The following is a 26,626-nucleotide window of genomic DNA, read 5'->3' on the forward strand; positions in this document are numbered from 1 at the left end:
ACAAAGGCATTTAGCTGTGTCTCATGGATAATTCCCCTCAGAGTGATTACATCCCAGTCTTAGCTTGTTGTGCAGTTGCAGTCCTGTAATTCCCAGACTCTTCTCCCTTACTTAGTACTCTGCTGCTGTTGTATTCTGTAGCATAGAAAAATGGAAGGATGTGGAAGACTGGGCATGTTTTCAACTCCATTTGGGGCAGGAAAGAAAGGGGACTATGGCCTGCCTTCTCTATGTGGACCAACAGACAACCACATCTTTTTCATTCAGTGTTTTCACCAGCCTTTCTGTTTAAGGAGTAGTTAAGTCATTATAAAATGTCTCTATTTTAGAAGTGAAATGCTAGCCAAGTCATCTTTTTGCTTTAGTAAACAGACAACAGGTATATTCCATAACATTATGCTACTGAACTGTAATGTGATTTTTAAAATTTTGTATTTTTTTCCCTTTTTCTCTGTGTTCTTTTCTTTTACCACATAAACACTATTATTAGAAATACAATGGCCGGCCTTCTATCCGTCCCCTCAGGCAGGACTGAGGGGAGAGAGTGGTTTCATGTGTGAGCAAGGTGGGGTGGCCATGTCCCTCTCCCTGTGGGAGAAATCACCCCTAGGCAATCAAGACCATATCTGTGTAGGGGCATTCAGGATAATCTGAGCCCGGCAGAGGTGACAGTCAGCATGCATAGGATGCATGGGCTTTCAAGGCCCTGGTTTAAAAAATAAATAAATAAAATCAAGTGTGCTCTTTGGATATCACTCAGAAAGCTTACACTGTTAAAGTATTGTCATAAGCATCAGCAGTCTTCCCACAGAGTGGTATTTCAGTAAAAATGAAAGGAGAGACTTGCTTTTTACTGGCAAGATTTCCTCTACCAAATTGTGAGTATTGTTGTAAGTCTCCAGCTTCTGGTAATCTGAGCTCCTACAGTAGCAGAGTTCAACAGCTTGTAAGAATGAAAGAACTGTAGTGGAACATTGTACATGACAATATTAATGAGATCTGAAGTGATAGTACACACTAGCTTGCTATATGAAAGACTAGGTAACAGGAAGAAATCTCCAATGCAACAGTAGGATTTTGTAAAATACATCTGTTTTCCTAACTTCTTAAGAAATTTTATGTTTGCTAGTTTAATTCGAGAAATACAGACTGAGCCCTAGTCTCAAAGGAAATCTGGTTGCAATGATTACAGAAATCCAAGTAGGTTAAAACAGGATGGAAAATAATGCACCCACATTTATCTTGAAATATTAAAAATAATTTCAGAAAGAAACATGCACCTAGAAAACAATTTTTCTCACACAATCAGATGATACCGGGCTGGAATTCAGACTTGAACTAGTTTAAATTCCAGGGGTGACTGACTCCAATTTCTATAATTACACTCACTTCCATAGCTTGCTTCCAAAAAACCCTGAATTCAGAAGAAACTCTTTTCCAACTCTAGTTCCCAACGTACAAAACCCATTTTGAGGCAGGTTTGCTGTGTCCAGAATGCGACTGCCTAGCCTCAGTTGGAAATCAAACTGCTCAACCCAGCACTACGAACAGTGTAAAAATATAGGAAGAAAATTATCAATATAAAAATAAATCAAAGAAAAGCAAGCAGATTTTCCAAATTAGGAAGAGAATGCCTGGAATAATCAGCATAGGCAATCAGTAGCATGCTTTATTTAGACTGAGCCTTCAATTAAATAAATGCTTTTCTCAGCAAAAGCAAATGAGACTGTAAGAGAACGAGAAGGCTAAATTAGTGCAATATGAATGACATAATAAATATGTAATGGGTACATACAGACCTTGCTTCTCTTCCCATTCACTCTGTAGAGAATTTTGGGGAAAAAAGTGGTTCTGGCTGAGCAATGAAATTTATCACATGGTCCAAATAATCACCCTTTAAGTGCTGATTAGTGAACTATTTTTTTACAGTAACTGCAGACATGAATCAATGGTCACTGCATTTCATTTACAAATTTATGGCTCTCAATATGGACTACAGGTGAAGTTCAAAGCAAACAAAAGGAGGCATTTCTTCACATCGCTGTGAAACATGAAAATCCCCCCCGCAGACCATTGTGAAAGTTGAGAGTTTTCAAAAATCAACTGAACAAATCTATAAAAGAATGACTAAATTGCACTATATTGATAACATTAATATGATACAGTAAGTCCCCGAAAGAAAAATTGTTGGAGATAGGAAGAGTATTTGGAAGAAATACTATTATGCACTTCGGTGTCTCGTGCTCTTCGCAAAGGTTTGGCTAGTAGGAGAAGCAGGAGACTGGGCTATAGGGATCATCATTCTGGTCTAGTTACTCTGCTTTTATGTTAGCTGTTCAAGTTTAATGATAAAATTAGGTTTAAAATAGAATTATGCTTATCTAAAAATCACTGCTTCACTGGCCAAACCTCTTGCTCAATCAAGGACTGAAGAAAGAGGATATACTAGCAAAAGCTGATCCTATATATATTTGTCCCCAAAACTGCAGGAGCTAGAGAGGAGCAGCAGTAGAGCCAAAATGGAAGCAAATAGGTGGAGAAGTTCTGTAAAGAAATGAAATTGTACTGAGTGAAAAACCTGAATGTTATCAACACTCTAGTACTCTTTCAGAGTTTTCATAGGCAGGAGAACAAAATAAGTAGTATCCAGGCGCAGGGAGATGCTATTGTAAGAGATGTGTGTGTGTGTGTGTGTACACCACACACAGGTATGTGTAGATACATATTTTTTAAAAGGCAATGTTTCTGGCAAATAACAACCATTTAAGTCACAAGAATAAATTGATCTTGAGCACTTCCCCTGGAGTATCAGGCACTAACTGGCTTTTCTTTCTTCCTTTCACTTGCAGCATACATCTGCTTTTTGAAGTGCTGAACGACGTGGTCAGTTCAACAGTAATACCTGTTCTCAGAACAATTTTGCACTCCAAAATGATGTTCTTTCAGCTTCCCTATAAGAGCACACATTAACCATAGGCATTTTTTGCCGTACCTTTTTTCTCCCCTGGGCAGGTGGTGTACATCATTTTTTCAAGACTCCAGTGCTACAAAGCGAATGATAATATTTAGTAGTCTTTGTAAACAAAATCTGTCCTGTGGAATTTAATTGATTTTATCTCATTGTAATTTGAGAGTGCTCACATGACCCCATTTGCCAAGCAGGTGTTACAGCAGCAAAGAAAGATGTGAAAGCATCAGTCACAGCACTGTTAACAGAACTGTTCAGTTGCTCAGGCAGTTCTCAGACTCTGTCCTCAAAAAAAAAAGCCCAATCATTTCCCACCAACAGAGCTCCAGTAGAAGGAAATAGTCCCACTGGTAAGTGTTGGCGATCATCACACTCCATTTCATAACCTCTTCAGTCAACCTTAAATAACAACATTCTAGAATTATTTTGTGTAGCTCTTTAGAAGCTTTGTGTTATCCTACCTTCTTCATCAGACAAGTTGTGTGAATAAAATAGAACTGAATAATTAGAATTTACAGCGCATAGCACCATAAGCATCTTAATAAAAATATCCCAGGTACTGTTGTTTGCAAACATGATCCTGCAAACCTGCAGGAAAACTCTTCCTTAAATTTGCTTTGTAGACTAAAGAATCCAGAGCTTGATGCAACTGGTGGTCAGTGGGTCTGTGTAAGTGGGAGACAAGATATTTGTGAAGTGTATCTATGTCAAAAGTATTTTTATATAGGACAACGCTGAATACAGCTATATAGAGAAGGATCTTAGTCTCACTTGTTTTTCCTATATATAATCAGAGGAGAAAAAACAGGCACCGCCAGAGGGTGATTCCAGATCACCTAATTAGAGTGCTGGTCTAAATAAGCCTTTAGAGGTGCTGTCTGTAGAAGGTCACTCTATACTTCACGTTAATTTTTGTGAATGCCTCTTCTGACCCTTCAGTGGAATTTATTTCCTGGTTTTGCTACTTTTTCCATTTGAAAGTGAAGCTTTCTCATAGACCCGACACAAACCCACAAAAATCCTGGCTTGTCATGTGCTCTAAGAATTGCAAAGCAGTTTTTATCAACCAGAACTACAGCCTAGTGGAAAAAACAGATTTCAAAAATTTATCTAAGAACAAATATTACTTAATATCGATACAGACTATACTAAATAAATGTATTTTGTACTTGCTGCTGAGTGTCTGGAAAAAAAGTCTATGGGGAACGGTCTTAAAAATCACTGTTCTTACACAGTGACATAGAAGATAGCAAATTTGGTCACTCTACCTGTACCATGAGTGCATAATTTGAGGTTGAAAGAGGTTGATCTAAATCACTTAAGTTGAGAGTTTTTAAATCTAAGTTATCTTAAATACTGACAAAGTGACACATAAGCAAGCACTGAGATTACTCACTCGGTGTATGGTGATCAAGGTCTCAATGGTAGGAAGAAGAAAATATTACTCCCTTGTCAATTTTGATTACACAACAAAGAAAATAATGAAACATAGCATATGTTGTCTGGTAAATTTTAGAAACAACAGCTTTCAGCACTCCATGCTTTAATTTTGTGCTCAAATATATCTCAGCTGTGGATGTTCAGAAAGCTGCTTCTTTAATACTACTCTCCTGTCATAACATTTCTAAGAGGAGAATATAGGTATCACACTCTTCTAATGAGTAAAGGTGTTAGAAGTTACAGCACCTACTATCACAAATATAATGAAAAAAATATGCCATTTAATAAAGTTAGGTTGTTATTTTTCCCCATATGTATAAATTAAGTATTTTTGACCACATCTGAAAAATTGCTTTGAATACATTTAGATGAACTTAAAACTTTTTAATTAAAAGAAGCTGGAGACTGCAGGGAATTTCCTTCTATATTTTATACCTATTATCTCATGGATGCAAAATCTCTCACCTAGATAGACCACCTATACTCTTCATCTCACTGTGAACCAAAAATTCTTTTCTCAACTTTGTTGGTGAAAAACCAGCTATTAATTTAGGTTTTATTCAACAGAGCTTTTAAACAATTTCAGACATCTGCTTAAATGTTTTAGTTCATTAGGGCCATTAAGAAACATTTATCACTATACTGTGTTAAGTAATGTAAGTAATTTCAGTGTGTCAGTGATGGTTCTCAGGACAAAAAAATCTTTAGAAGATTGACCATAGCTCAACAAAAATACCCATACTTCTCAGGTCATAGAAGAAAAAAAATCTTTAACATCCTAAGAAAATCATACTGGAATGAGATATGTAAGAAAAAGCATGTCTTCTATTACATAAATTTAAAAACTAATTTATTACTTAGGTTTATCAAAGACACATGACATGCAGACCTGATTTTTGGCTAGACCACTACCAGGATTCTTTATTTTCCCTACAAAACCTATTTATATCGGCCCTATAAAATTCTTAAAAGCTGAATATGCATTTCACGCAGCAGAGTCAATTGACTCCAGCAGATCTCACAAATGAGAATGCGGGTCAGCTCATTCACAGTTCTTGCACACAGGTTTTTTCTGTGCTTCGCTTCTGCATGTAGAGGAGACAGAGCTTTGACAACTGAGGCTAAGCTTCCAGAAGTTATACAATATATCGGCCCTATAAAATTCTTAAAAGCTGAATATGCATTTCACGCAGCAGAGTCAATTGACTCCAGCAGATCTCACAAATGAGAATGCGGGTCAGCTCATTCACAGTTCTTGCACACAGGTTTTTTCTGTGCTTCGCTTCTGCATGTAGAGGAGACAGAGCTTTGACAACTGAGGCTAAGCTTCCAGAAGTTATACAAATATGCTTTCAGAAATATATTTTCACTTAAATGATAAACTATGTTCTCAACTGAATTGATTTGCACTGTCACTGAAATAACTTTTTCGAAGGACAATACTTGTTATAATGCATTTAAAAAAAAAATGGGCTAGGAGGATTTCTTAGACGTGCAGCTTATAAGTATAGTTTAACTTTGCATAGTAGCAATACATATTTACAGGTGCCAAATTGTCAATTTATAAATATTTATCATAAGGACATGATTTTATCTTTAATTAGCCCAACTGTTAAGGACATTTCTAATGTGAGAAACGTAATTCAGTATTTTGTACCAGATGTAGCCTCTACAGCTAGTCTTTTATCTCTGCTTGTAATAAGCGGATACTTAAACCAAAAACATTATGTAAGTGATTAGAAGAGAATAACTGCAGAAGATCTGGGCTCTGAATTTAAAATAATAATTTTCTGAAGTTGCATACCTCACTTTAAAGCACCTGTGCAATATCGCCATACATTAAGTATCTGATTATTATAATAATTATAATTATTATTTCTTTGTTCATGGAAAGACCTGAATTACTAGATTGTCCTTCCTTTCCTGTCTCTCTCTAACCAGGTGAGTTATGACTCTCTGTTTGACGCTTTTACAAAAAGTATAAACATGAAAACTGGGATAGTTCCAGGTCTGATCCTGGGTTATCAACAACTGAAATATGATGTCCATCTAATAACATTGCATTGCCAAACACAGCAACCCCTAAAACATGCATGTTATACTGAAATTTTCCATAATTACACAGCAAACCTTGGGAGCGGTTGGAAACACTGAATCAGAGAGCGAGAGAGCAGAAGGAAGGAAAGACTGGTGACAGGTCAGGGGAAGAAGACTAGCAGCAGCCTGGTGGACTTACTAAAAAGGCAGACTTACTTTCTTTTTCCAGAATGAACAGTTATACCAAATTTCTAAATTAAGTGCCTTAAGGGGTTAGCCTTCTTAAACTGCAATTCATAATTAAAAAAAGTAGACTGGGATTTCATTAGCAATATTCTATGTTTTACTCCTCCAAGAATGTGTGAAGTAAACTGGGGGAAAACCAATTTCGTGTCTAATGATATGGTGAAATCGATTATTCTTCAGCAAAGCAGAGAGTCAGAAAATAAGTGGAGTCATTGCATATCTGTGCATCTATTCTACCATAATAACTGCCTGTTTGCAATCCACTGATAACATTTTGTGGTCTTACAAAGACTGTTTTCCAATTGAATAATAAAATGGAAACAGAATGCCCCCGTTACTAAGGAAACTCTGAGCCAACTTCTGATTCAGCTAATTTTTCTCAGCAGTCTGAGTTATGCTAAGCTGCTTGCTCTCTGTATTCATTTAATTAGCAAAATGTTTGATTATTGGATTGCGAATATTACCTATTGACTCATTTACTTACTGTATAAAACAGCAAGCAAAAGATCAATGTTTTAACATATTCATGAAGGAACCAAACAACACGTCATTTTGGGAGGATTTTTAGGGATGGGAATGAGGGACACAACGGGAAATGATGGAGGGATGTTGGCACAGAAAGGAGTTTGGGAATTTCTTCTGTAGAGTTGTCTTGTATTGCCGGCTTCCCATTCTGTGTTCCTCTCCCCCATCATTTGAAGCCCACCCAAGTTTCGATTAAGCCTCTGGATACACATTAGGAGAATCAGTCTGAAATATCCCTCTAAGAAACATGATAACGTAACAATGATAAATGTTACAATGATAACATTTTGCATAATTTCTTTTACCTCTTGATTAATTATATTCCCAGTACTGTATTGCCAAATGTTAGTAAACCATCTGGATGACAGAAAACTCTAGAACAGAACTGCTTTGGTTTCCACATTAATGCTTATTTACTGGGATACACCTGTATGGCAATGTCCATCTGCTAACAAGCTCTCCAGTGAACTATGTTGTGTTTTTTTTAGCCAGCAGTACGTAAGCAGTCATTTAGCTGCCCAACTTTCCAATAGCAATACTTCCCACTATATTAACACTAGCACAAAAATTAAAAAAGATATGAGGTATTCTCAGCGTGTCTCCTTAGGGGAAAAAAACCACTTGTAGATCTTGAATCTGCAAATATGTCAGTCCCCTGGAGAGCCCTCAGATAGCTGTGAATTTTGGCCCCACTGATTGGAAACAGTAGGAGATTCAGAGCTTGGAAATTAGGCTGGTTTCAGATGAGTCCGGGCTTAGCAATTATATGGTAAATGAGGAACGATATCATAAACAATTTGCATTGTTCAGTAATCCAAGTAACGTGCTCTCTTACAGATACACTGCACTCCAGTGTCATCACACAAAGCTAAGGGATTTGGTACAATATACTTGTTTAGCACATGTTCCACCTGCCCTTCATCCCAGAAGTGGCCCCTATTAGTAATGGATATGCAAAGGATACAGATACAGAGAAAACGACACTCCGATGTAGCGATGGCAGGCTGGCAGGAAATTTTGAGGGACTAGCACACCCCAGGAACATGAAAGCAATTAACAGGAAACAATGGGAACAGCATGGAGGAGTAGCTGTGTACTGTGTCTGTCTCCGTGGCACTCCAGTGTCATCACACAAAGCTAAGGGATTTGGTACAATATACTTGTTTAGCACATGTTCCACCTGCCCTTCATCCCAGAAGTGGCCCCTATTAGTAATGGATATGCAAAGGATTGATCTTAGCAGAGCAAGACTGTTTTTAACACTGAATAAATCTGGAGTACATTACACTCTTGATTTAAAATTGGCTCAGTGTGGGAGAAAACAACCTCCAAGGTAATTCTGAATTCTGTTTCCATGTTTTATGTAAAACATAAATTCTGTATTTTTTCTTCTATGGCAACACCTATCTTCCACTCCTTAGCCAGGAAAAACTCAGGTTGTCTTACATCTATCGGTACTTGTAAAATAGAATCCTTGCTATTTATTTTAAAGAGTTTTTCACTTTTAGTTTTTTACTTTTCACTCAAAGTTTTACATTTTGTTTGGTACTTTTTACAAGTGATTAGATTCAGTTGATAATTTTGACCTGCGGGGAACAATGAGGCTTATAAGCAGTATCTAAAACTCCTTGAAAACAGTACCATTTAAGTTAAATGTGTTTTGTCTGGCAGCATAGCTATTAACAATTTTAAACAAAAATTCAAAAATAGGAAAATTTGAGAAAATACCTGCTTTATGAAACTTTTCCATTATCTCTTGACGAACTGATTTTTCCAAGTTGAAATAATCGTGGTCTTCATCAGGTTTTCTCAGAAACAGAGGGATGTGCTGAAATACTATTATATGCTTGCATTTATGTTTTTCAGCGACAGCCAGTTGCTCATTGAGCCACACATCCTGGGCTTGCTTTAACTCAGGGCATTTGGAAGAATCGAAGTATAACTGAGAATTCAGCACAAGGAAGAAAACACCTCCAACCCAAAAGCTGAAGTAGTCATCTCCCCACTTCTTGCAATAATTATCTATTGTTTCTCTTGTTGGAGTATTGCCAATATCATGATTTCCACTGACGAATACCAATGGGATGTCCTGGTCAGTGTTCTTCAGAACATTCTTTAAATCTTGCTCTTGGTCCTTTCTCCATTGAGTTCCTATAGAAAAAAGCAAACACATTTTAGTGTTTATGCTATCTTTTCCTACCCTCGTTAGCTTTTGTTTATGGCAATATGCATAGTAAGAAAATATTCTATATTACATGTGATCATGATAATACGCAGGGATCCAGAATACATCTTCACTTTAATATTTTATGTCCACTCAACCCTTTCCCTCCCTTATCAAGTACTTGGCCATTTTCAGTAACTTGCCTTAGCAAGGCTCTGGATAGGAACCAACAGATAACATAGCAGTAGGTCATATAACGGTCAGTGTTTTGCACCAAAAACTGTAGCAGGCTGATTCTTTTCATCTATAGATGATGATCTGGCGAAAAAATGCAGCAACGTTGGATGGTGTAACAGCTTTACACAAGGGTAAAAACCAGGTCAACTTCTGGTTTATATTTTATGGCTGTGCAAAGGAATTAAGGTTTGGGTTTTTTTCATTACAAGAACTACTTTAACAGCAAAAATATAATTAGTATCTTGTGGCGACTTGTTTATATGATGAGACTGTTTCAATAATGAGCACGGCATTAATTTCAAAGAAAGGCAATTGTGTACTTTGCTAGTTTTTCCCGCATCTCTGTTTTTATATTAATATGCATACCCAGACAGTTACTCTTCTGGTTGTCAGAAATTTGTCCTTATCTAGGAAGGTTTATCTAATTGCTAGATTAATTTACAATCACTGGGAAAAATTTAGGAAGGATTCTTTTTAAAAAAGCAGTTATTTTGTTCTAATGACAAAGGTTTTTTTAAGTTTTCTAAAGAGTAATCTTTAATCAGAGGCCATTGATACGTTTATTACTCATGAATTAAATTGAACATTTATAAATTGTATTTTGTCCTGCAATACATAACATGTATCTAACACAGTCCCATTTCATAAATAATAGCTGCATTTTTTAAGATGAAGAAGTTGTAACAGGATTTTTACAAGAACTTTGAAATCAGTTTTATAACATACATTTGCATACAGGTCTATGCAAATCAATCAACATGTATTTTTAAATTGTGTTCTATTTTTGTAACTACACATATATATTATACATAGAAATGTATTACAGGGATTCCTGTAATGTAACTATGAGATAAAAGACTTTTTCCCTCCAAGTTTCTTCAAAATACTTATGATCAATATGTTGACAAATACTGACCCTTAGTAACAATTATTAGCGAGGATTTCAATTCCTTTTCCACCCCTATAGATACAGGCTTAAGTATCACCTTATTGCTGTTACTGGAATTCTACGGCTTTAGAAAAATACTGGGGAAAAAACCATTCATATTATGTCTAAATTATGTCTAAATGTAAAGACGGATGTGAGATTTGATATGTGGTGCATAAAGTCAAAATCCACAACTCTTGTGTTTAACTGCTGTACAGGGTAGAAAGTTACTGTAATAAAATCTTTGAGTAACTTGGGAAAATACTGGGCATATGATACCCAAGTGTAGTTTAGAAAGTAGTGGACGGCAGATCAGTTTGTGGGATATATTAATGTACCAGGACCTTGGTCAGTTTAGGCTGTCCTTCCAGTTATGGAAAATATCCTTATTAATCCTAGAAAAAACAGAGCAAATGACATCTCATGTTACTTGGAGGACCTCGATTTTAAAAAATGAAACAAAAAATTTAAATAAACCTGGCACACTTTGTTGTCCATGGGGTAAGGCACCTGGCTGAGAAAGCTGCTCTTCTGCCACTCCCTGCCTTCCATGCAAAGAGCTGCAAATTTCAAGCTATACATATGAAAATGTACGAGGGAGGGGGGCGGGGAAAAGGCGAGGGGGAAGGCTCTTTTAAGATATATGTAAACACATTACACCATGTTAATCTCCATGCTATCACTTTGGGAAATTTAGCTAACAGTTTCAGAGTATAAAGACATTTATGCATAAGTTACAGAAATAATTTGTAGAATTATGTACACTCTTCCCAGTGGTGAAATTCAGGCTCTAGAGACTAACACTTAGATTAGATTTGTCGACAGCAGGGCACTGGTTCTCTCATTTAATGCAGTCTTATTTCTATAGCAACAGAGAGACATATTCAGTGTTTTATTGCAGAAAACATCGCTCAAAATGGAAAACAAGGTCTTTGCCCAAAGAGTCTTGGAAATCATACTAAGTAAAGATTATTTTAGGACAATTGTATCTTGGCTTGACCTTTTCTTGGTGGAAGGTCAAAACAACTTCAAAAGAAGAGAAACCCAGGGAGATAAAGGTGGGAACAGGTGGAGTGATGTCTCTGTACTCTCTGGGTGTAGCGCTGGAGAGGAAGGGCTAAGACGTACACACTAACCATGAGTTGTACTACAGTAGCACACACTATTTGTGCTACAATGAGCCACACCACTATGCAGCGCCCCCCTGAAGGGCCTCCCTCTAAATTTACAACCGAGGTAAGTAATAGATAAAGAAGAGGAGATAAAGAAGTGATAAAGAAAAGAAGGAAGCCACTAGAAAACTACAGTGGTCACAGCATAAAAATACCCCCTTTATCTCTACCAGGCACAGAGCTAGCTATAATTAATTATTCCAATTATTATGAAGAACATTTTTATTTGATGACATGTATTTCTTCAGCTTAGATAGAGGTTTGTTGCAGGTGAGTAGGAAAAGAATACAATGCCAAGAGGCAATGTAAAAAAATCATTTGGGAAGTGTCAGGGTAGATGTAACTGAAATTAATTTCTGTTCTGTTTATCCTGGCATCATGTGCAGGGACATTTTTAAATCCCAGGCTACAATATTATGTCCTTATGTTAGGTTCTGTAAATACAGTCTTGCCCGGAGATAAATGACTTCACAAATTAATAGCCCATAAAGGGCAGTTTGGCTTTTATGAAAAACATGAAAGTGAGAACTGTTGCTAGTGTGGTTGCCTACAATTTTCCACAGCTTCCCAGTCTATCATTTTTGAAAGCTGAGTGATGTGAACAGGAGCATAAAGGTGCCATGTCAATGTCTCTGTTGCGGTACATCTTTCTGTTGTATGTTATATCACTATTTGCCTAAACACTTCCAATATTCTTTCCTGCATTGCTTAAAGGAGTGAAGACAACCTGCCTTCACTCACTGAAAGAGCAGATTTCAAGAAAGAAAGTACTTTTAAAGCATTTTTGCTGAAGCTGGCTTCAGTCAGCAGAATTCACAGATTATTCTGCCAAATAATCCTTTAGCTACTAATCCACAGTTACAGTTCGCTTTGGTATTCCACAGAATAGAGCACCTCTACAACAAAGTGTTGAGTTTGGTTTTTTTGATGCACTAGCTATAAAAACAACTTGAAGCACTGTTTACCCCCAAACCGTATCGCTGCAATACATGCTGACTGCAATTTTTGCATCTGAGGCAACTCTTCACTTACAGTAAAGTCCATCAACATTGTAACTTTTTCCCCAAAAGTATTCCAAATGAAAAATTAGCAAGCAATTAACAATAGCACCCATTTTTCTACTGATATGGATTAGGAGGGGGAAAAGGGGAGGTTATAGTGGTATTATTAGGTGGTACCCCCAGGCATTTCTGTGTTGGTGTTAGGAGAACTCCAAGTACTCCCCCCGCAAGGCAGGAGAAGCCTGCCAGCCCCTGCAAGGGGACACAGGTATGGTGGGAACAGCAGGGGTATTGGCCTGGATCTCCAATTCATGTCATTTTCCAAGAGATGGAAGTTCTAGTGAGGTAGTCGGACTTCTTTTAACGATCAAAGCTATTGGTCATAAATTCACAGAGAAAAAGACCGTCAGAGGTCAATTACTCAATATTACGTGATGACACTGCATTTCAGAAAACTTTCTGCTCTCCGAAGATCATCTGAGAAGTCACTTTCAGGGATCTGGCTGGCACAAGCTGACTCGGCCGCAGGGCAGAACTGCTGCAGCTCGACATGTGATACTGATGTTGCTGCTGTTTCTAAACCTCCTTTTGGGGGTGGGTTTTCTCAGGAGCCAGAACAGTACCTCTTGTTTACCTGTTCTGCAAATCTTGACACAGACAGTACTGTGTCATGGTTTACTACAGGAAAGGCTATAGACATAAAAAAAATGTGGACCTAACATCTGACTTCAAAAGTTTGGCAAGGGGGGCCCTAACTGAGCCAGAGTACATATTTGCATTGCCACTGATGCTTTGCACTAAGTTACAGTGGTCTCTGTCTCTGCAACATCTTCGCTCAGCTTAGGCTGAGGACCAGCGCAGGCACTTTTAGGATGAAGCTACCGAAGATGTCTTCAGCCAATTTAACAACATGTAAAAATGTAACACAATCATTTCCTGGATTTTTACATTAGTTGGTCTCAGTATTTCAATGCATCTTAAAAGTGTCCCAAACTTAGGGGAGTTGCAAACACATCATTTTTAAAGGAAAGCACAAATTTTCAGTTTGAAAAAGAAGACAGTTAAAAAGAAAATTGTTTAACTACGAGCTTTTATGCGAGCAACACTCTTGAAAAGCCCTGATATGACAACTGCAATCTGCCTAACATTTAACCCAAGAGACTGATTATCAAAGAACAGGTAAGAGCTAAATTACAGATTAAAATACTATATAAAATATCAAATAGAAATAGTAATTAAATCTGATAAAAGCAAAATAAAAAATGTCGAAACACCACCAATGAAAATGGAATTTATAAAACATTGGGCCCATTCCTTCTGTAATTTATTATGATATCAGGAGGATTACTGCGACATCAAACATCAAAGGACAAGTAATTCTTGTTGGAAGCAATCACATGATTTTTATAAACAAACAGATTTGTGTATTTTTCTGGGCCTTACAGTGTATCACAATTATTTTAATCAAAGAGTCTAATTATTTTGGGCATTTTTCTGTTCTTGAGATGTTTGCGGGTTTTTTTGGTTTTCATGACTGTCTGCAGTTGCTCTATTCCTTCTGCATGCCATTTAGAGGACTCTCCCTAGTAGTATTCCCTAACTTTCTAGAGAAGAGAAGAGGGGAGTCCAAGGCTATATTCACAGCATGTTCCTTTTGTAAGTACCTCCACTGAAACAAATTTAACTGCTACCTCTATCCCTCTGTGGGAAAGCAGTCTCCTCCTGTTCAAAATAGGATAGCCTTTCATCTCTGCTGTCATTTTGGATACCTGGCTGTTGGCTCCAGCTTCACAGGGATACAACTAGGATCTACATCATCCCTCTCAGCATCTCTCAGCTGACCCCCTGCCCAGTGACAGCCCCATTGCTGTGCCTGTCACTTGGAAGACAGCACAGGCCCAAAACCAATGGTATCATCGAGATCAGACTGTATCTTACAGGCTCCTTCTGCAATTACATCTTTACAGCACCTAATTTTTATGCGCTACCGTAAATAAAAGTTTAACTGAGTTCTAGTCTTGTCACATCTCAAATACTGATACTCAGTTTTCTCTGATCTTTGCAAATGCAACCCAGCATCCCTTTAGAGCATTGATGCAGATGGAGCTTTCCCACCCCAAAGCTCTGACACCATTCCTTGCCGTGCTACCTTCTTTCCTAACGTTCCCCATCTCATCAATACGGGTGACTTGTCTTTACTGTCATGGCGAAACTCTTACCCTCTTCTCATTTGTTTACATGTTACCATCCCATAAAAGCAATGATTCTCTCATTGCCCATAAACAGTTAGAAAAAACCACCTTGCTCTCCACTTCTCATTCATTTTTCCTAGGATGCTACAAAAATGTGATAATAGACAGGGCATCAGCACAGAAAGGAAAGATGTATCAGGCCACCCAGTTCAGTCTTACTGGTGCTCTTGTTAGTCTGTACTCTTCATAGTTTCTTGTTTTAAACTTAAAGTTTCCCTTCTAGCATCTGCCATAATGAAGTCATGCAATACACTGTGTCATTCCAAATTACTACACGCAAGGATAAGCTGATCAATTTTAATAAACCCAGTATGGTCATGTTTTGAAATAGTTTTTCCTGGATTAGTCTGTGCTGTAATAGCTAAAATGTCTCCTCTCTCTTCTTTAGACATAGATATTTCTAATATTCAAATAGCCTGAAAACAATTTTATGATGTGCAAAAAAAAAATTACACAGTTAAAAAGAATGTAAATACGACTATATTCACTACTGGACAAACTGACTACTCAGCCTAACTTATGAAGAACCTCATTTCATTAGTTCCACTGCAAAGCAGGAACGGAAATACTTATTTGTCTACAGCTGTAAGCGATTGATTTTTTCAGTACGTTAGAAACAAGTAATAATCTGTTCTGAGACACAAAAAGTGATCACACTAAAGAATTTCCCTGCATGAAAACACAAATTAAATTTATTTTATAACTTTGGGCATTGAAACAAGAAGAAAATTTAACTCCAGTTTTAGCTAATAATTAACAATTATTACATTAAAGCAATGACAAAACCCAAAAGTGAATGAGGAAGCCTATTAGGGGATCAACTGCTCCTGGAGTTTCGGTGCACGACATTAACTATAATGACTGCAAATGCTGACATTTTTCTGAGTGCCAGCCACACAGGTGCCCACTTAACAACCTAATTCATGGCATTTACTGTTCCACCTTCTGCTGTGAAAATAAATACTATGCTTCACTTAAACACAACTCTGCTTTTCTTATCCTTACTCATTTCCTAGCTATGCAGAGCTGTCACATGAAGCATAGGCCATCACTGCCTTTGGGTCTGTTCTTCTGATGAAATCATCCAGGAAAAAATACCACAATGTTACAGGAGTTACAACAACAAACTTAATAAAAACAAGCTGAAGGTACGAAAGTCTTGTTTCCAATAACTGTTCATTTTTAAGAGAAAGAGCAAGATTTTAATCTTTCACACTTTCTTCAAATAAACTACCTGTGACCATTTTACAGCTTTTTGAGGCCTTCATCATATTTACAGTTTCATATTAAGTAGTTACAGCACGATTAATTACTCTTTGAAACACTAGTCCCCTAAGTTTGACGAAATTTTCCTCACTGTTAAACTGAGAAATGCTTGCAATAAGTGGGTACAATTACTTAAAAAGACAGGTACTTTTCCTGATCTCTAAGGCATTGTCTACCCTTACAAAGCCATCTTTGCCATCAGAACAAGTGCAGAATGAAAAGGCAGTTAATACCAGCCCGAGTAAATGGTTCAGACAAACCACTTCTTCCTTAGAATATCCTCTCTTAGCCCAAATCATCTTTTGCCAGCTTGTGTCTTTGTTCCACATTCATGTTGGCTATGGAGTGTTCAGAGAAGAGCTTACGATACAAACAGACAATGTGCCATAGTCAGACCGGTAATGCAGCTTGCTCGGAGCCACAGATAGGAACTGGATGCTCTAGCCCAATTCCTACCCATTAAAACCATGTTACCCTCCATTGACTACGTAAGAGTTGGCAGTTTGGAAAAGACTTGGTTCAACTTGATTAATCGAGTCAAAATTATGTGGGTTAGATTTTCTGCCACTGACTTCCAAGGAAGAAGAAGAAAATCCTTTACAATTCAGAGGGATGGAAAAGCCTGGAAATGTGCCTTTTAAAAAGCAAACACTTTTAATCTAGAAAGACAGTTCTAATCACCTCATCTGACCATACCTGCATAATCCAAAACACTGACCTTGTGCAAGTTACTCTTTACAAATAGCAAATCCAATTCCAAGGAAACAAAGGAGGCAACAAAGATTCTAACACAGAGATACATTTACTGTACAATGTGCCAAATAAATAGCTCACTGTGGATGTCTGCTCCATGTATACATTTTCAAATGTTCACAGATAGGAGTTGAATTGCTAAAACTGATAATATGATAAGCTGAACTAAAACTTTCTGGGCTGAGAAAGAAGCAAGAAAAGAAATTATAACTGGACTTTGAGAGATTAAGTTTTTACTAGAACATGGAGTAAATTCTAACTATGCTTCCACATATAGTTGTATTTATTTTTTTATATATATAAAATCTAGTACTTGTACTAGATTTTCAGTACTAGTACTGAATCTAGAACTGATACTTGTATCACGAAAGTATATGATTTGAGACAATCGTATAATTAATTACATCTCAAAGATTTTCATATATAGAGAGTTACTGTCAACAGGATTCCTTAGTTCAGCTGTGGACTGGACTAGAGATTATGGTCTAAAATACAAATAAGTATATACTTGCTGAAGATTAAATATTTGCTTCTGATGGCCCAGTGGTTTCTTTGCAATATGAGACTGCAATGTATTGTCAAACATGCATGGAGAATCTCTCATGCTTCCTACTCTTGGGCTGATGAGAACAAATTAAATTTCACACTAAGCAGTTTGGAGGCTTTGAATGCTCGATTAGGTTTTACTAGAATCAGATAATTACTATAAAATGTTTATTTATGCAACCATAGTGACATTTCTTGAAATAGGTATTATTAGATGTTTGACAAATAATGTGCTACTTACCCAAATTCTTAGACATTATTAATTAACATTAGCATAAGAGTCTGGAGAAGAAAATACCCAAGAATCCTTTTGGTTTGGGCTCCATCCTACCGAGCATATAAAAGTTTTTGATAGGTTGCAACAGCAAAAGAAATGGATGCAGTGAGTTTATTTAGATTAAGCTAACTTATTGTCAGGAAATTAGGCCAAACTTAAACACTGTTCATGTTATTTCAGGTGATACTACAAAAAAAGCCCCATTTGATCGGTCAGTGACGTATTTATAAAAAAATTACCTTGTATTCAACAAATGAAATTTTTACCCATAGCCTGATTCAGTATAAACATTTCAAACCCACTGCTTCTACCTTGTGCTTAAACAGCCAATCTGTACCTTTTCTACTTCGTGCTCTATTATGGATCTCCACTGACAAAGATTCAGGAATTGGGGTTTAGCTGACAATTTTGCTGAAACTGCATGTGACAGTAGAATACAGCTGCCTCCTCCCCAGCTGTCCAGGCTGATGGGAGTTAAAAAAACTACACAAACTTGCTTTTGTTAGTAAACCAAGCAGCCAGTTCAAATGGCAAAAAAGAGTAAATATAGTGAAGGTGACATACCTACAGTCATTTTTAAAGCTGGAACCACATTTTAAGACACCATTTTTTAACCTGCTCATATGCTTGTTATATGGACAAATCAAACATCAGCATTCATGCTCTCGCCTTCCAGATGAGGGAATTTTTTAAAGAACTATTATATTTTTAGTTAAAATTAAAACTTTACAAAATATTTCCTTATATACATGCTTCCCTGAAGGACTAGCAGAGCAGCTTAATTTTATCTGGCAAGTTTTTTTTTAAAATTAATGTTCCTTTGTTTTAGCAAAATGGGTTATTTAAAGGTAGTTTAAAAGCAGTAATAAAAGCAGTTCACAGCCAGATTTACTGTGGTAAAATCACTTTTTGAGAAAGATATTAAGCATTATCAGGCATTTTTTTCCTTTGTAGAATGTCTTACTAATTCGCTGTATACAACATTAAGAACTTGTATGGGACCTGACATTTCTCTGTAATTTATTCAGTTCACAAATGTATAATTGGCAGCTTGTGCATTTGCATGCAGATTTCAGCATTACATTCATATCACATCTTATGTGCAAAATCCACCAGCATCAAATCTCTCAACAATTCAGTTATTGAAATGTGAACAAGCTAGTTCATATCTGATGTAATAAAGTACAAGTACAGCAGTCTGCCTCCTAGAAAGGACATCAGGCTGAATCGACTGCAAAACAATTGCAAATTTACAGGTTTGTACATTAAATGTCTGTGAAATATTTCCTAAAAAGAAAGAACATACACATGCAAATGACTGTGGACTTTATAAAATATAGTAAGAGTTGTGAAACTCAATGTTATCTCAACGTTCCTTTTTAGTGGATCCAAAACTGAAAGACAGGTAGGACTTTCTGGGAGGTACCAACTTCAGCTCTTACTGAAACCAGGTATTCACTGACCTTTCCTGGTCAAGCCCAAGGCTGTTTTTTAAGTGAGAGAATTTAGAACATTCACAACAGGTTTTAAACAATAACACTCTGATTAGGAAAATTTGCTACGGTATGTGCTTCCCCCTTTATTTAGAAAACTGAACAAGCTAAAGAGTTTTCTTAGCATTACCCTGTAAGGCAGGTGTTTGTAATTATATGCTGCAGCCTATGCTTTAAGATTTAGTACCTATAAAAACTATGCTTTTGGAGGAAGTCATATTAAAGCACTCAATATTTAACAGGAACAAGAGACAGAAATATACTGGACTGCAGCACTTGCACATCAAATTTGGGCACGGGAAAGAGGCTCAAGATAATCCAGTTAGTAATTCTCTCAAGAGAGAGGATGCCTTCAAATGTTACAATGATTATAAACAGTAATGAAGCCATACCGCTGTCTGGACACCAGAACCATCAGCTCTGATGTTCCTCAGCTCTGAAGCTGTCTATTCTGAACGTAAATAACTTCACCCTCTACAGCTATGTGTCAGAGCTTATAAGAGATACTGATTGTATAAAAGCTAGTATGCCCAGCTCATCTTGCATCCTGATCATCAAATTGTCAAGCAGAAGTCAAACGGAGAAGTGCTGATTTGAAAATCATGTCCCTTAATTGCTGCCTAAATATGAACTCAGAATCTCAATATTTGGCACCTGCTTTTAAAAATCTTGGTGCATATCATCGCCTGTATTATTATATGAAAAAACACTGTTTGCATGGAAGACAGGATAGGGCACATAATTTTGAGGAGACACGTAGCCAGCAGTTTTGCTTTTCACATAAAGCACATAGTGGTGCCCAAAATTGTAATTGGTTGAATTGAACTGATATGCTTTATTGAGCCTTTATGGAGGAGTTAGAGTATTAGCGAATCGTGCAGAATTTATGGGGGAAAAAACATGCACCAGAGATGCACATACACACAGAGCACTGTATGCAGTCATGGGGAGTTGGCTGGCAGGTGAGAAGGTCCCAGAAGAGTCGGGGTCCCTGGAAGCAGCAGGCAGAGAGCAGGACAGCCACACATCCCAGCAGGGCAGGCAGTGGCCCAGGATGCTTGAAGCAGAGGGAGAGCAGGCAAAGGGAGAGAGAAATAGGAAGGGACGCTGAAGCAGATGGTGCGCTTGCATCTCCAGCAATCTCAGTGATTCTGTGACAGTGACAATTCCCTCACAAATTCATGATCTTGTGTTTTTACAGGATACCAGACTTTCTAGGTAGTCCATACCTTTTCACCACTACACATGGCATGGTGCTCAAGGGCACCGCTTTCCCCAGCTGCAGCAGGTGCTCTGCCCTGCTACTTGGCTGCTTTTTCCCCCCCTGTTATGCTAAAGCAGTCTTTTTCCAGCTCTCAAGGCTGCCTCAATGACCAGTAACAGATCATCAATGAGCTGCTTATAGTTTGGGGACCCCTGTTTTCAGCTTGTCTCTCTATTGTCAAGGCCTTCCCTGTCACCCCATGTTTAAACTGTTTACAGTACAACACATGCCTGGCGCCAAGCTCCAGTTTGCACAACAAGTTCCCATAATAAGCTGACAACAAGCTCAAGAGGCCAGGACTGCAGCACTGCAAAGTCAGCTCGAAGCACACTACCCGGTGGCCTATAGGTAGCAATGGCAATACTCTTCTGATGGTGCTCCTGGGCAACAATGGCATTCACACCTATATGTGACCATTCTATAACTGCCCATGATAGTTAACAGCCTCTTTAAAAATTTGGAAGGTCTTGAGCAACAAGGAAGTATGAAATGGCATTCCCAAAGGATTAGGGGTTTGCCATGGGTTTTAAATTTGCACCTGCACCGGCCAATTTGCACCTGTAACTGGCTGTAATGCACCTATGAAACAGACTATGGAAAACTGTACCTATAGGTACCATCTCTCTGCATAAGACCAGTGCACGTCACAATTCACTTTCTCCATCATGATAAGCAGACAGTTGTTCCCTCCTGTTGAGTCCCTGAAGTTATATTACAAATACAAGACTATGTATCTTCGATGTTGCCTCAGCATGTGGATCTCTGTTGGATTAAACAGCAGTTGTTGCTACACTGCTATTCTTTTTAGCACATTTAAATTTTACAGACAGATATGGAAAAAAATGTAGCTGCCTCAACTGCAATTTAGACATTGAGACTCTTAACAATCTCCTTTAGCTGCAGCCTAACCCCATCAAGTTCCATAGGTGTGCTCCCACTTTCTGTCTGGAAGTTCTTCTGGCACTTTTTGTTGCGCTCACAGCCTGAAATATACATTAGACAGCACAGTAAAAACACGAAAATATGTAACAGTCACAATCCTGGAAGATCTTACAATCCAACTATGGCCCAACAGAGAGAGCGAGAGACACAGATAGCAAGCACACCAAGGAGCAGTAAGAAAACATTATCAAATAAGACTGCAGGTCTGTAAAGCTGATTGAAACAATTAATCAGATGTTTTAACTTGTTACATTTACAAAAGAGACATTTATAAAAGCATGTGTATTTTATCATGCTTTAAGGTACCAATATTCTGACCAACTCCATGTTGTTACCCTACCATAGAGAACCATCGAGGCTTTGGTTGCCATTGGTGGGTTAAACAAAAACTATCCAACTATCCAAAAAGTTGGACAAAATTAAGTTGAGAAGCTGGGTCTACCCAGTAATAGCCTCTGTGGACAAATAATTTGAAACACTGTACAATTTGTTTTGTTGAAGAGCACAGTTAAATTTTTGATACTGGACTAGTTCATAACATCCCTCTGTACACATTTCCATGCAATGTCATGGTTGGTAACAATCCCCTATGTTTTCTTTTGCTGTACCATGCAGACTAGGACAGCTTTGTTTAAACTTGATAGCTTCAATTTAATTCTCTCCAACCACCTTCTGATCATTCAGGTGTAACTAGCTTGTGTCTGAAAAAAAAAAAATATCAATTTATGCCATTTTTACTGCAGTGTACCATATTCATAATACTTAAAGATTTGAAACGTATTTCTGCATATGTGTGAATGGAAGAACACATGTAAAAACATATATATATTGATATATATATTGGCCCATGAAAACAAGGACAATGCTTATTCTACCATGCAAACAACTATTAAACATATATGGCAAACCCGTCTAATGTTAAGTAAACCTTTTTAATAATAGAATACAAGAAGTTAATGAGACCTTGCCTTTAGCCAGGATACAAAATTAATATTGCGATCATATAAATTCTACAAAGCTACTGTCCTTCCTCACAGACCCCTTTATTACAGCATTGCAACCACTTGAAATAATACTATCTGGGAAAGACTGCAAGTATTCCCAATATTCTGGGACAGAAGGAAAAGCCATTTTAAGAACAGCGTCTATCAGTTAGATATAACACATTAAATGAAGTTTGTTCTTTCCTGTGCAACAACCCCCTGGAACCAGGTGTACCAATTTGCCACTGCTGAGGTCCCAAATGGCACAAAGCAGCTCTAACTCCAGCAAACAGGAAAACAGCTCCTTGCAGGTTCCCTCCCCTCCCACAGCCTCTGCCTTAGAGGAGGGGGAACGCAGCACAAGTAATTCAAGAGAGCTAATAAAGGTAAGTTTTAAAAAAAATTACTAAAAGAGTCTGAAATGAGTAAGACCACTTAAATATTTCTATCAGCTATAAAATGAATAAAAACCTATGCAAAAAAAAGCCCCACACCACCAGACCTTGGGAATGAATAAGAAAGTATAAATAGGCACAACTGCTTCTCTTGTTGTGATCAAACTAGAAAGCAAGATGGACAATTGCTTCTGAAGCTAATGAAAGAAATGAAAGTATAGGCATATTAATTAAAAAGGAAGAAGTACCATCATGATTAATTCACTAAGCATGTCAGAAGAGCAGACAACAGAATTCTTGTATTGGAATTCAGTTTATTTCAAATACAATGGCTTAGTCTCCTGCCATCACTTACACAGCTGTCTAGATTGATTTGTTCTTTGCAAATGGATATTAAAAAAAAAGGTGGATCCTTCAGAGAAAAGACCTTTGAAATAGCAGATGCAAGTGATGTGGGCATCCTCCTCCTCCCCACCTCTCAGCAAAACAAAGGAATTCTGAAGTAGAGCACAACACTCATGGCTCTGACCCGTCAGGTGCTGTTTCCACTCACCTTTAGCACAGCTAAAGGTTCGTTAACCAGAATTAAATGTTTCAGGAATGTGTTATAACAGTTTGAAAGCCTTTAATTAAACAATTTAATAATATAAAACAAAGTTAGAAGAAAAAAAAAAGAAAAATTTCACTACTTGGACTTAATTGACTGAAAAGGCTGATGACAGATTATATAGCACTGAATGACCTGGGCAGGAAACTTGAATATTAGAGATTATGCCTTCACTTAACTAAAGGAATTAGTAAAAGTATTCACAGTGTACTTCAAGTGCTGTAATACTCAATTCTAGTGATTTTGATTTCTTCTAATTAACATATACACACAAATGAATCTAAAACTGCAAGCATAAACATTACTTGCTCACTGATCCATTATCACACTGCTAACAGATCAAGCTTAATCAAGTTCTATCGGTTTTTTTGGTTATACCCATTATTAGACAAGTCTCGTTTCATTTAGTCTCTAAACAACTACATTTTATTACAGTCAGAGCTAAGTAAAGTTTGCAGGAGACTTGCTGTCTTACTTGTTCTTTTACCCATGTAAGCAGAACAATTAATGAAAAATAATTAAACACCTGGTCTAAAGCTACATCACATAAAGGACTTTGCTGGCTAGAACTGATGTCTATCACGTTACTGACAGCAGCAGTAACATTAAAAAAATGCAGTTTAAATAATTTCCTCCAAAGGAATTCAGCCATATAAAAATAACTGCTAGATTCTCAGCTTCACAAGTCAGTGTTTCTCCATGGCTTCAGCAGGGTGACCTTGGCTGCAAACAGACAGCTGAATCCTCTGCTGTTGGAATGAAAGGTGTTGAAATGCAGAAGCTGTTTCCTGGACACCAATCTACACTCGAGGTATGGGATGAAGAAGGAGGCACAATGCTTCATGTTAAACTGAAACAGGAAAGATAGGCAAGAAAGAAGGCAGGGGAGTTTGCCCTCAATGTATGGAGGGGCAATTCTATGGAACAGACACAAGATTTGTAAGCTTGTGAGTCAGGATCAGAGGAGAGGTCAGCCACGAAGAGTGGGGTTTTGCTACAGACCACCCAACAGGGGCAAAGCAGTGGATTAAGTCTTCTATAAGCAACTTGAAAAAGTCTCCAGATCACAGACCCTGGCTCTTACGGGAGACTAACCTCCCTGACATCTGCTGGCAGCAATCCAGGAGGGAGTCTGGGACAACCTCTTGACACAGATGGGCCAACCAGAGCCCACTCTTCTAGTCCTGCTACTCACAAACATAGAAGTGCTAAGGGATGTGTTAATCCCTGGCAGCTTTGGCTGTAGCAGCCACCAGAGTGGAGTTCAAGATCCTGAGGGGAGTAAGGAAGGCAGATAGCAGATCTCATGACAGTAGACCGGCTTATTCAGGGAACTGGTATATAGGATCCTGTGGGAAGCAGCTCTGAAAGTCAAAAGACTTAGAGAGTTGACATGTCTTCAAAGACAAGCTCCTCCTAACACAAGAATGGTCCTTCCTGATACTAGGGGGGGGAAGAAGTAGACTATCAGGAGAATGACTTGGCTAAATGGGGAACTCATGCTTGAGTACCGATGGAAAAAGGACGTAAAAGGGAGATAGAAGCAAAGACTGACTTGAAAGGAAGAATGTTGAAAAAGTATTTGGGCATGCAGGGCTGGTGTCAGGAAAACCAAAGCTCACTGAGGGATGAAACTAGCAAGGGGCATGATAGGCAGCAAAAGCTTCTACTACTTTAGCAACAAAATAATAAACAAAGAAAATACAGGCCCACTGCTGAGTGAGGCAGTGACAAGTGACAGGTACTCAGTGCTGCTTTTGCCTGTCTTCACTGAAATGTTCTCCCAGAGTTAAAGGAGTAGAGGAAATATCGGTAGTGGAACAGGATTCAGCCAAGTATCTCCTGAAAAATTTCAACCCAAGCAAGTCATGGGACCTGAGGGGATGCATCCAAGAGTACTGAGAGAGCTGGCTGATGTCACCATGAGGCACTTTTCTATAATCATCAAAAGTTTGTGGAGTTAGGATGTTGCAGTCTAGATGAGTGGAGAACTAGATGGGTGAAAACCTGCCTGGACTGTTTGGCTCAAAGGGTATTGGTTAATGGAACAATATGGGAAGTTGTCATAAAACAAAACAGAAGGTTCCAACTCTATATGAGAAAAAACACTTAGAAATAAATCTCCAGAGTTTTAGAAAAATGCAGTGAAACAAACACATTATTCAATCAACAATATTTTGCATTTTACAGATAACCATATTTGCCATACTAAGTTATGGTACACTAACTTAATGCACACAAATGTCTTCAGAAGTAAGTCTTTCATTATCATGGTGTATCTAGGTGTAAGTATCAAGTTTATAGAAATTATTTTCAGTAACACAGTTGCACTGTAAGGTATTGCTTAAAATTCTTGATTATGTACCACAATATTAGCGTTACCAGGAATAGATATCCTATTCTTGATTACGTAATCAAGAAAAGCTTCTGAAAATAATATTCAGAGTACAAACTACTTTTAATCAGCAGCTAAATACCAAGATACTGGTGCTGATTACTTCGTTGCTCTAAGGACATCTGTAATGGATTCCAAGTGCTGTGTCTGATTGCTTCCCAGCTGATCATGATTCTGTTCATCAATTCTAGCTGCTGGAATTCTGAGATTTCTTGGAGTTCCTTCGCAAAAGGCTTCAACATTGCTTCAGCTAAACGGGTACAGTGCATGCTTTAAATCAGTCATCATAAACTTTACACTTAGTAGTCCATGATAAAACATATTAAGAGAAGAGAGGAAGATCTGGGATTTTTTTCCCCCCCTTTTATTGACAGGCATTGAATAAAGCAGTATAATCCAAAGAACTTGATAGATACTGGCCAATGGATCGTAAAATATAGCTGAACTTCAGCTGATCATAGCTTTCTTCAATAACCATGCTGCAATAGTAACTGTGATACACTTCCATTAACGCTGATGTTTTCAGTTTTAATATAGCTGATATACACAAGTGATTTAAAAGGCAATTTGAGACATTAAATAAGATACATGTACAAGCCAAATTCACAACTGTTAAACTTAAATCAATGTCTTGTCTCATGTCATTTATGATTTTTGCCTACTGAAAAAATGAATTTTTAATCCTTCATTTTATTGAACTAACAGGATAAGGGAATTGACACAGCAATTATTCTT

General features: G+C 37.7%; 1 protein-coding gene across 1 annotated transcript in view; it reads right to left on the minus strand.

Annotated features, from left to right (window-relative positions):
• Positions 1 to 1,649: 1,649 nt before the first annotated feature.
• Positions 1,650 to 26,626, minus strand: part of LOC104078975 (serine/threonine-protein phosphatase CPPED1-like) — a 38,084-nt gene continuing 13,107 nt past the window's right edge. The window contains 2 exon segments of the mRNA XM_009580821.1: positions 1,650 to 2,041; positions 8,945 to 9,367. Of these exon segments, the coding sequence (XP_009579116.1) occupies positions 2,034 to 2,041; positions 8,945 to 9,367 (431 nt within the window). The 3' untranslated portion in view covers positions 1,650 to 2,033.

Source organism: Fulmarus glacialis, unplaced genomic scaffold (assembly GCF_000690835.1).
Source record: "Fulmarus glacialis isolate BGI_N327 unplaced genomic scaffold, ASM69083v1 scaffold29976, whole genome shotgun sequence".
NCBI classification, from domain to species: Eukaryota; Metazoa; Chordata; class Aves; order Procellariiformes; family Procellariidae; genus Fulmarus; species Fulmarus glacialis.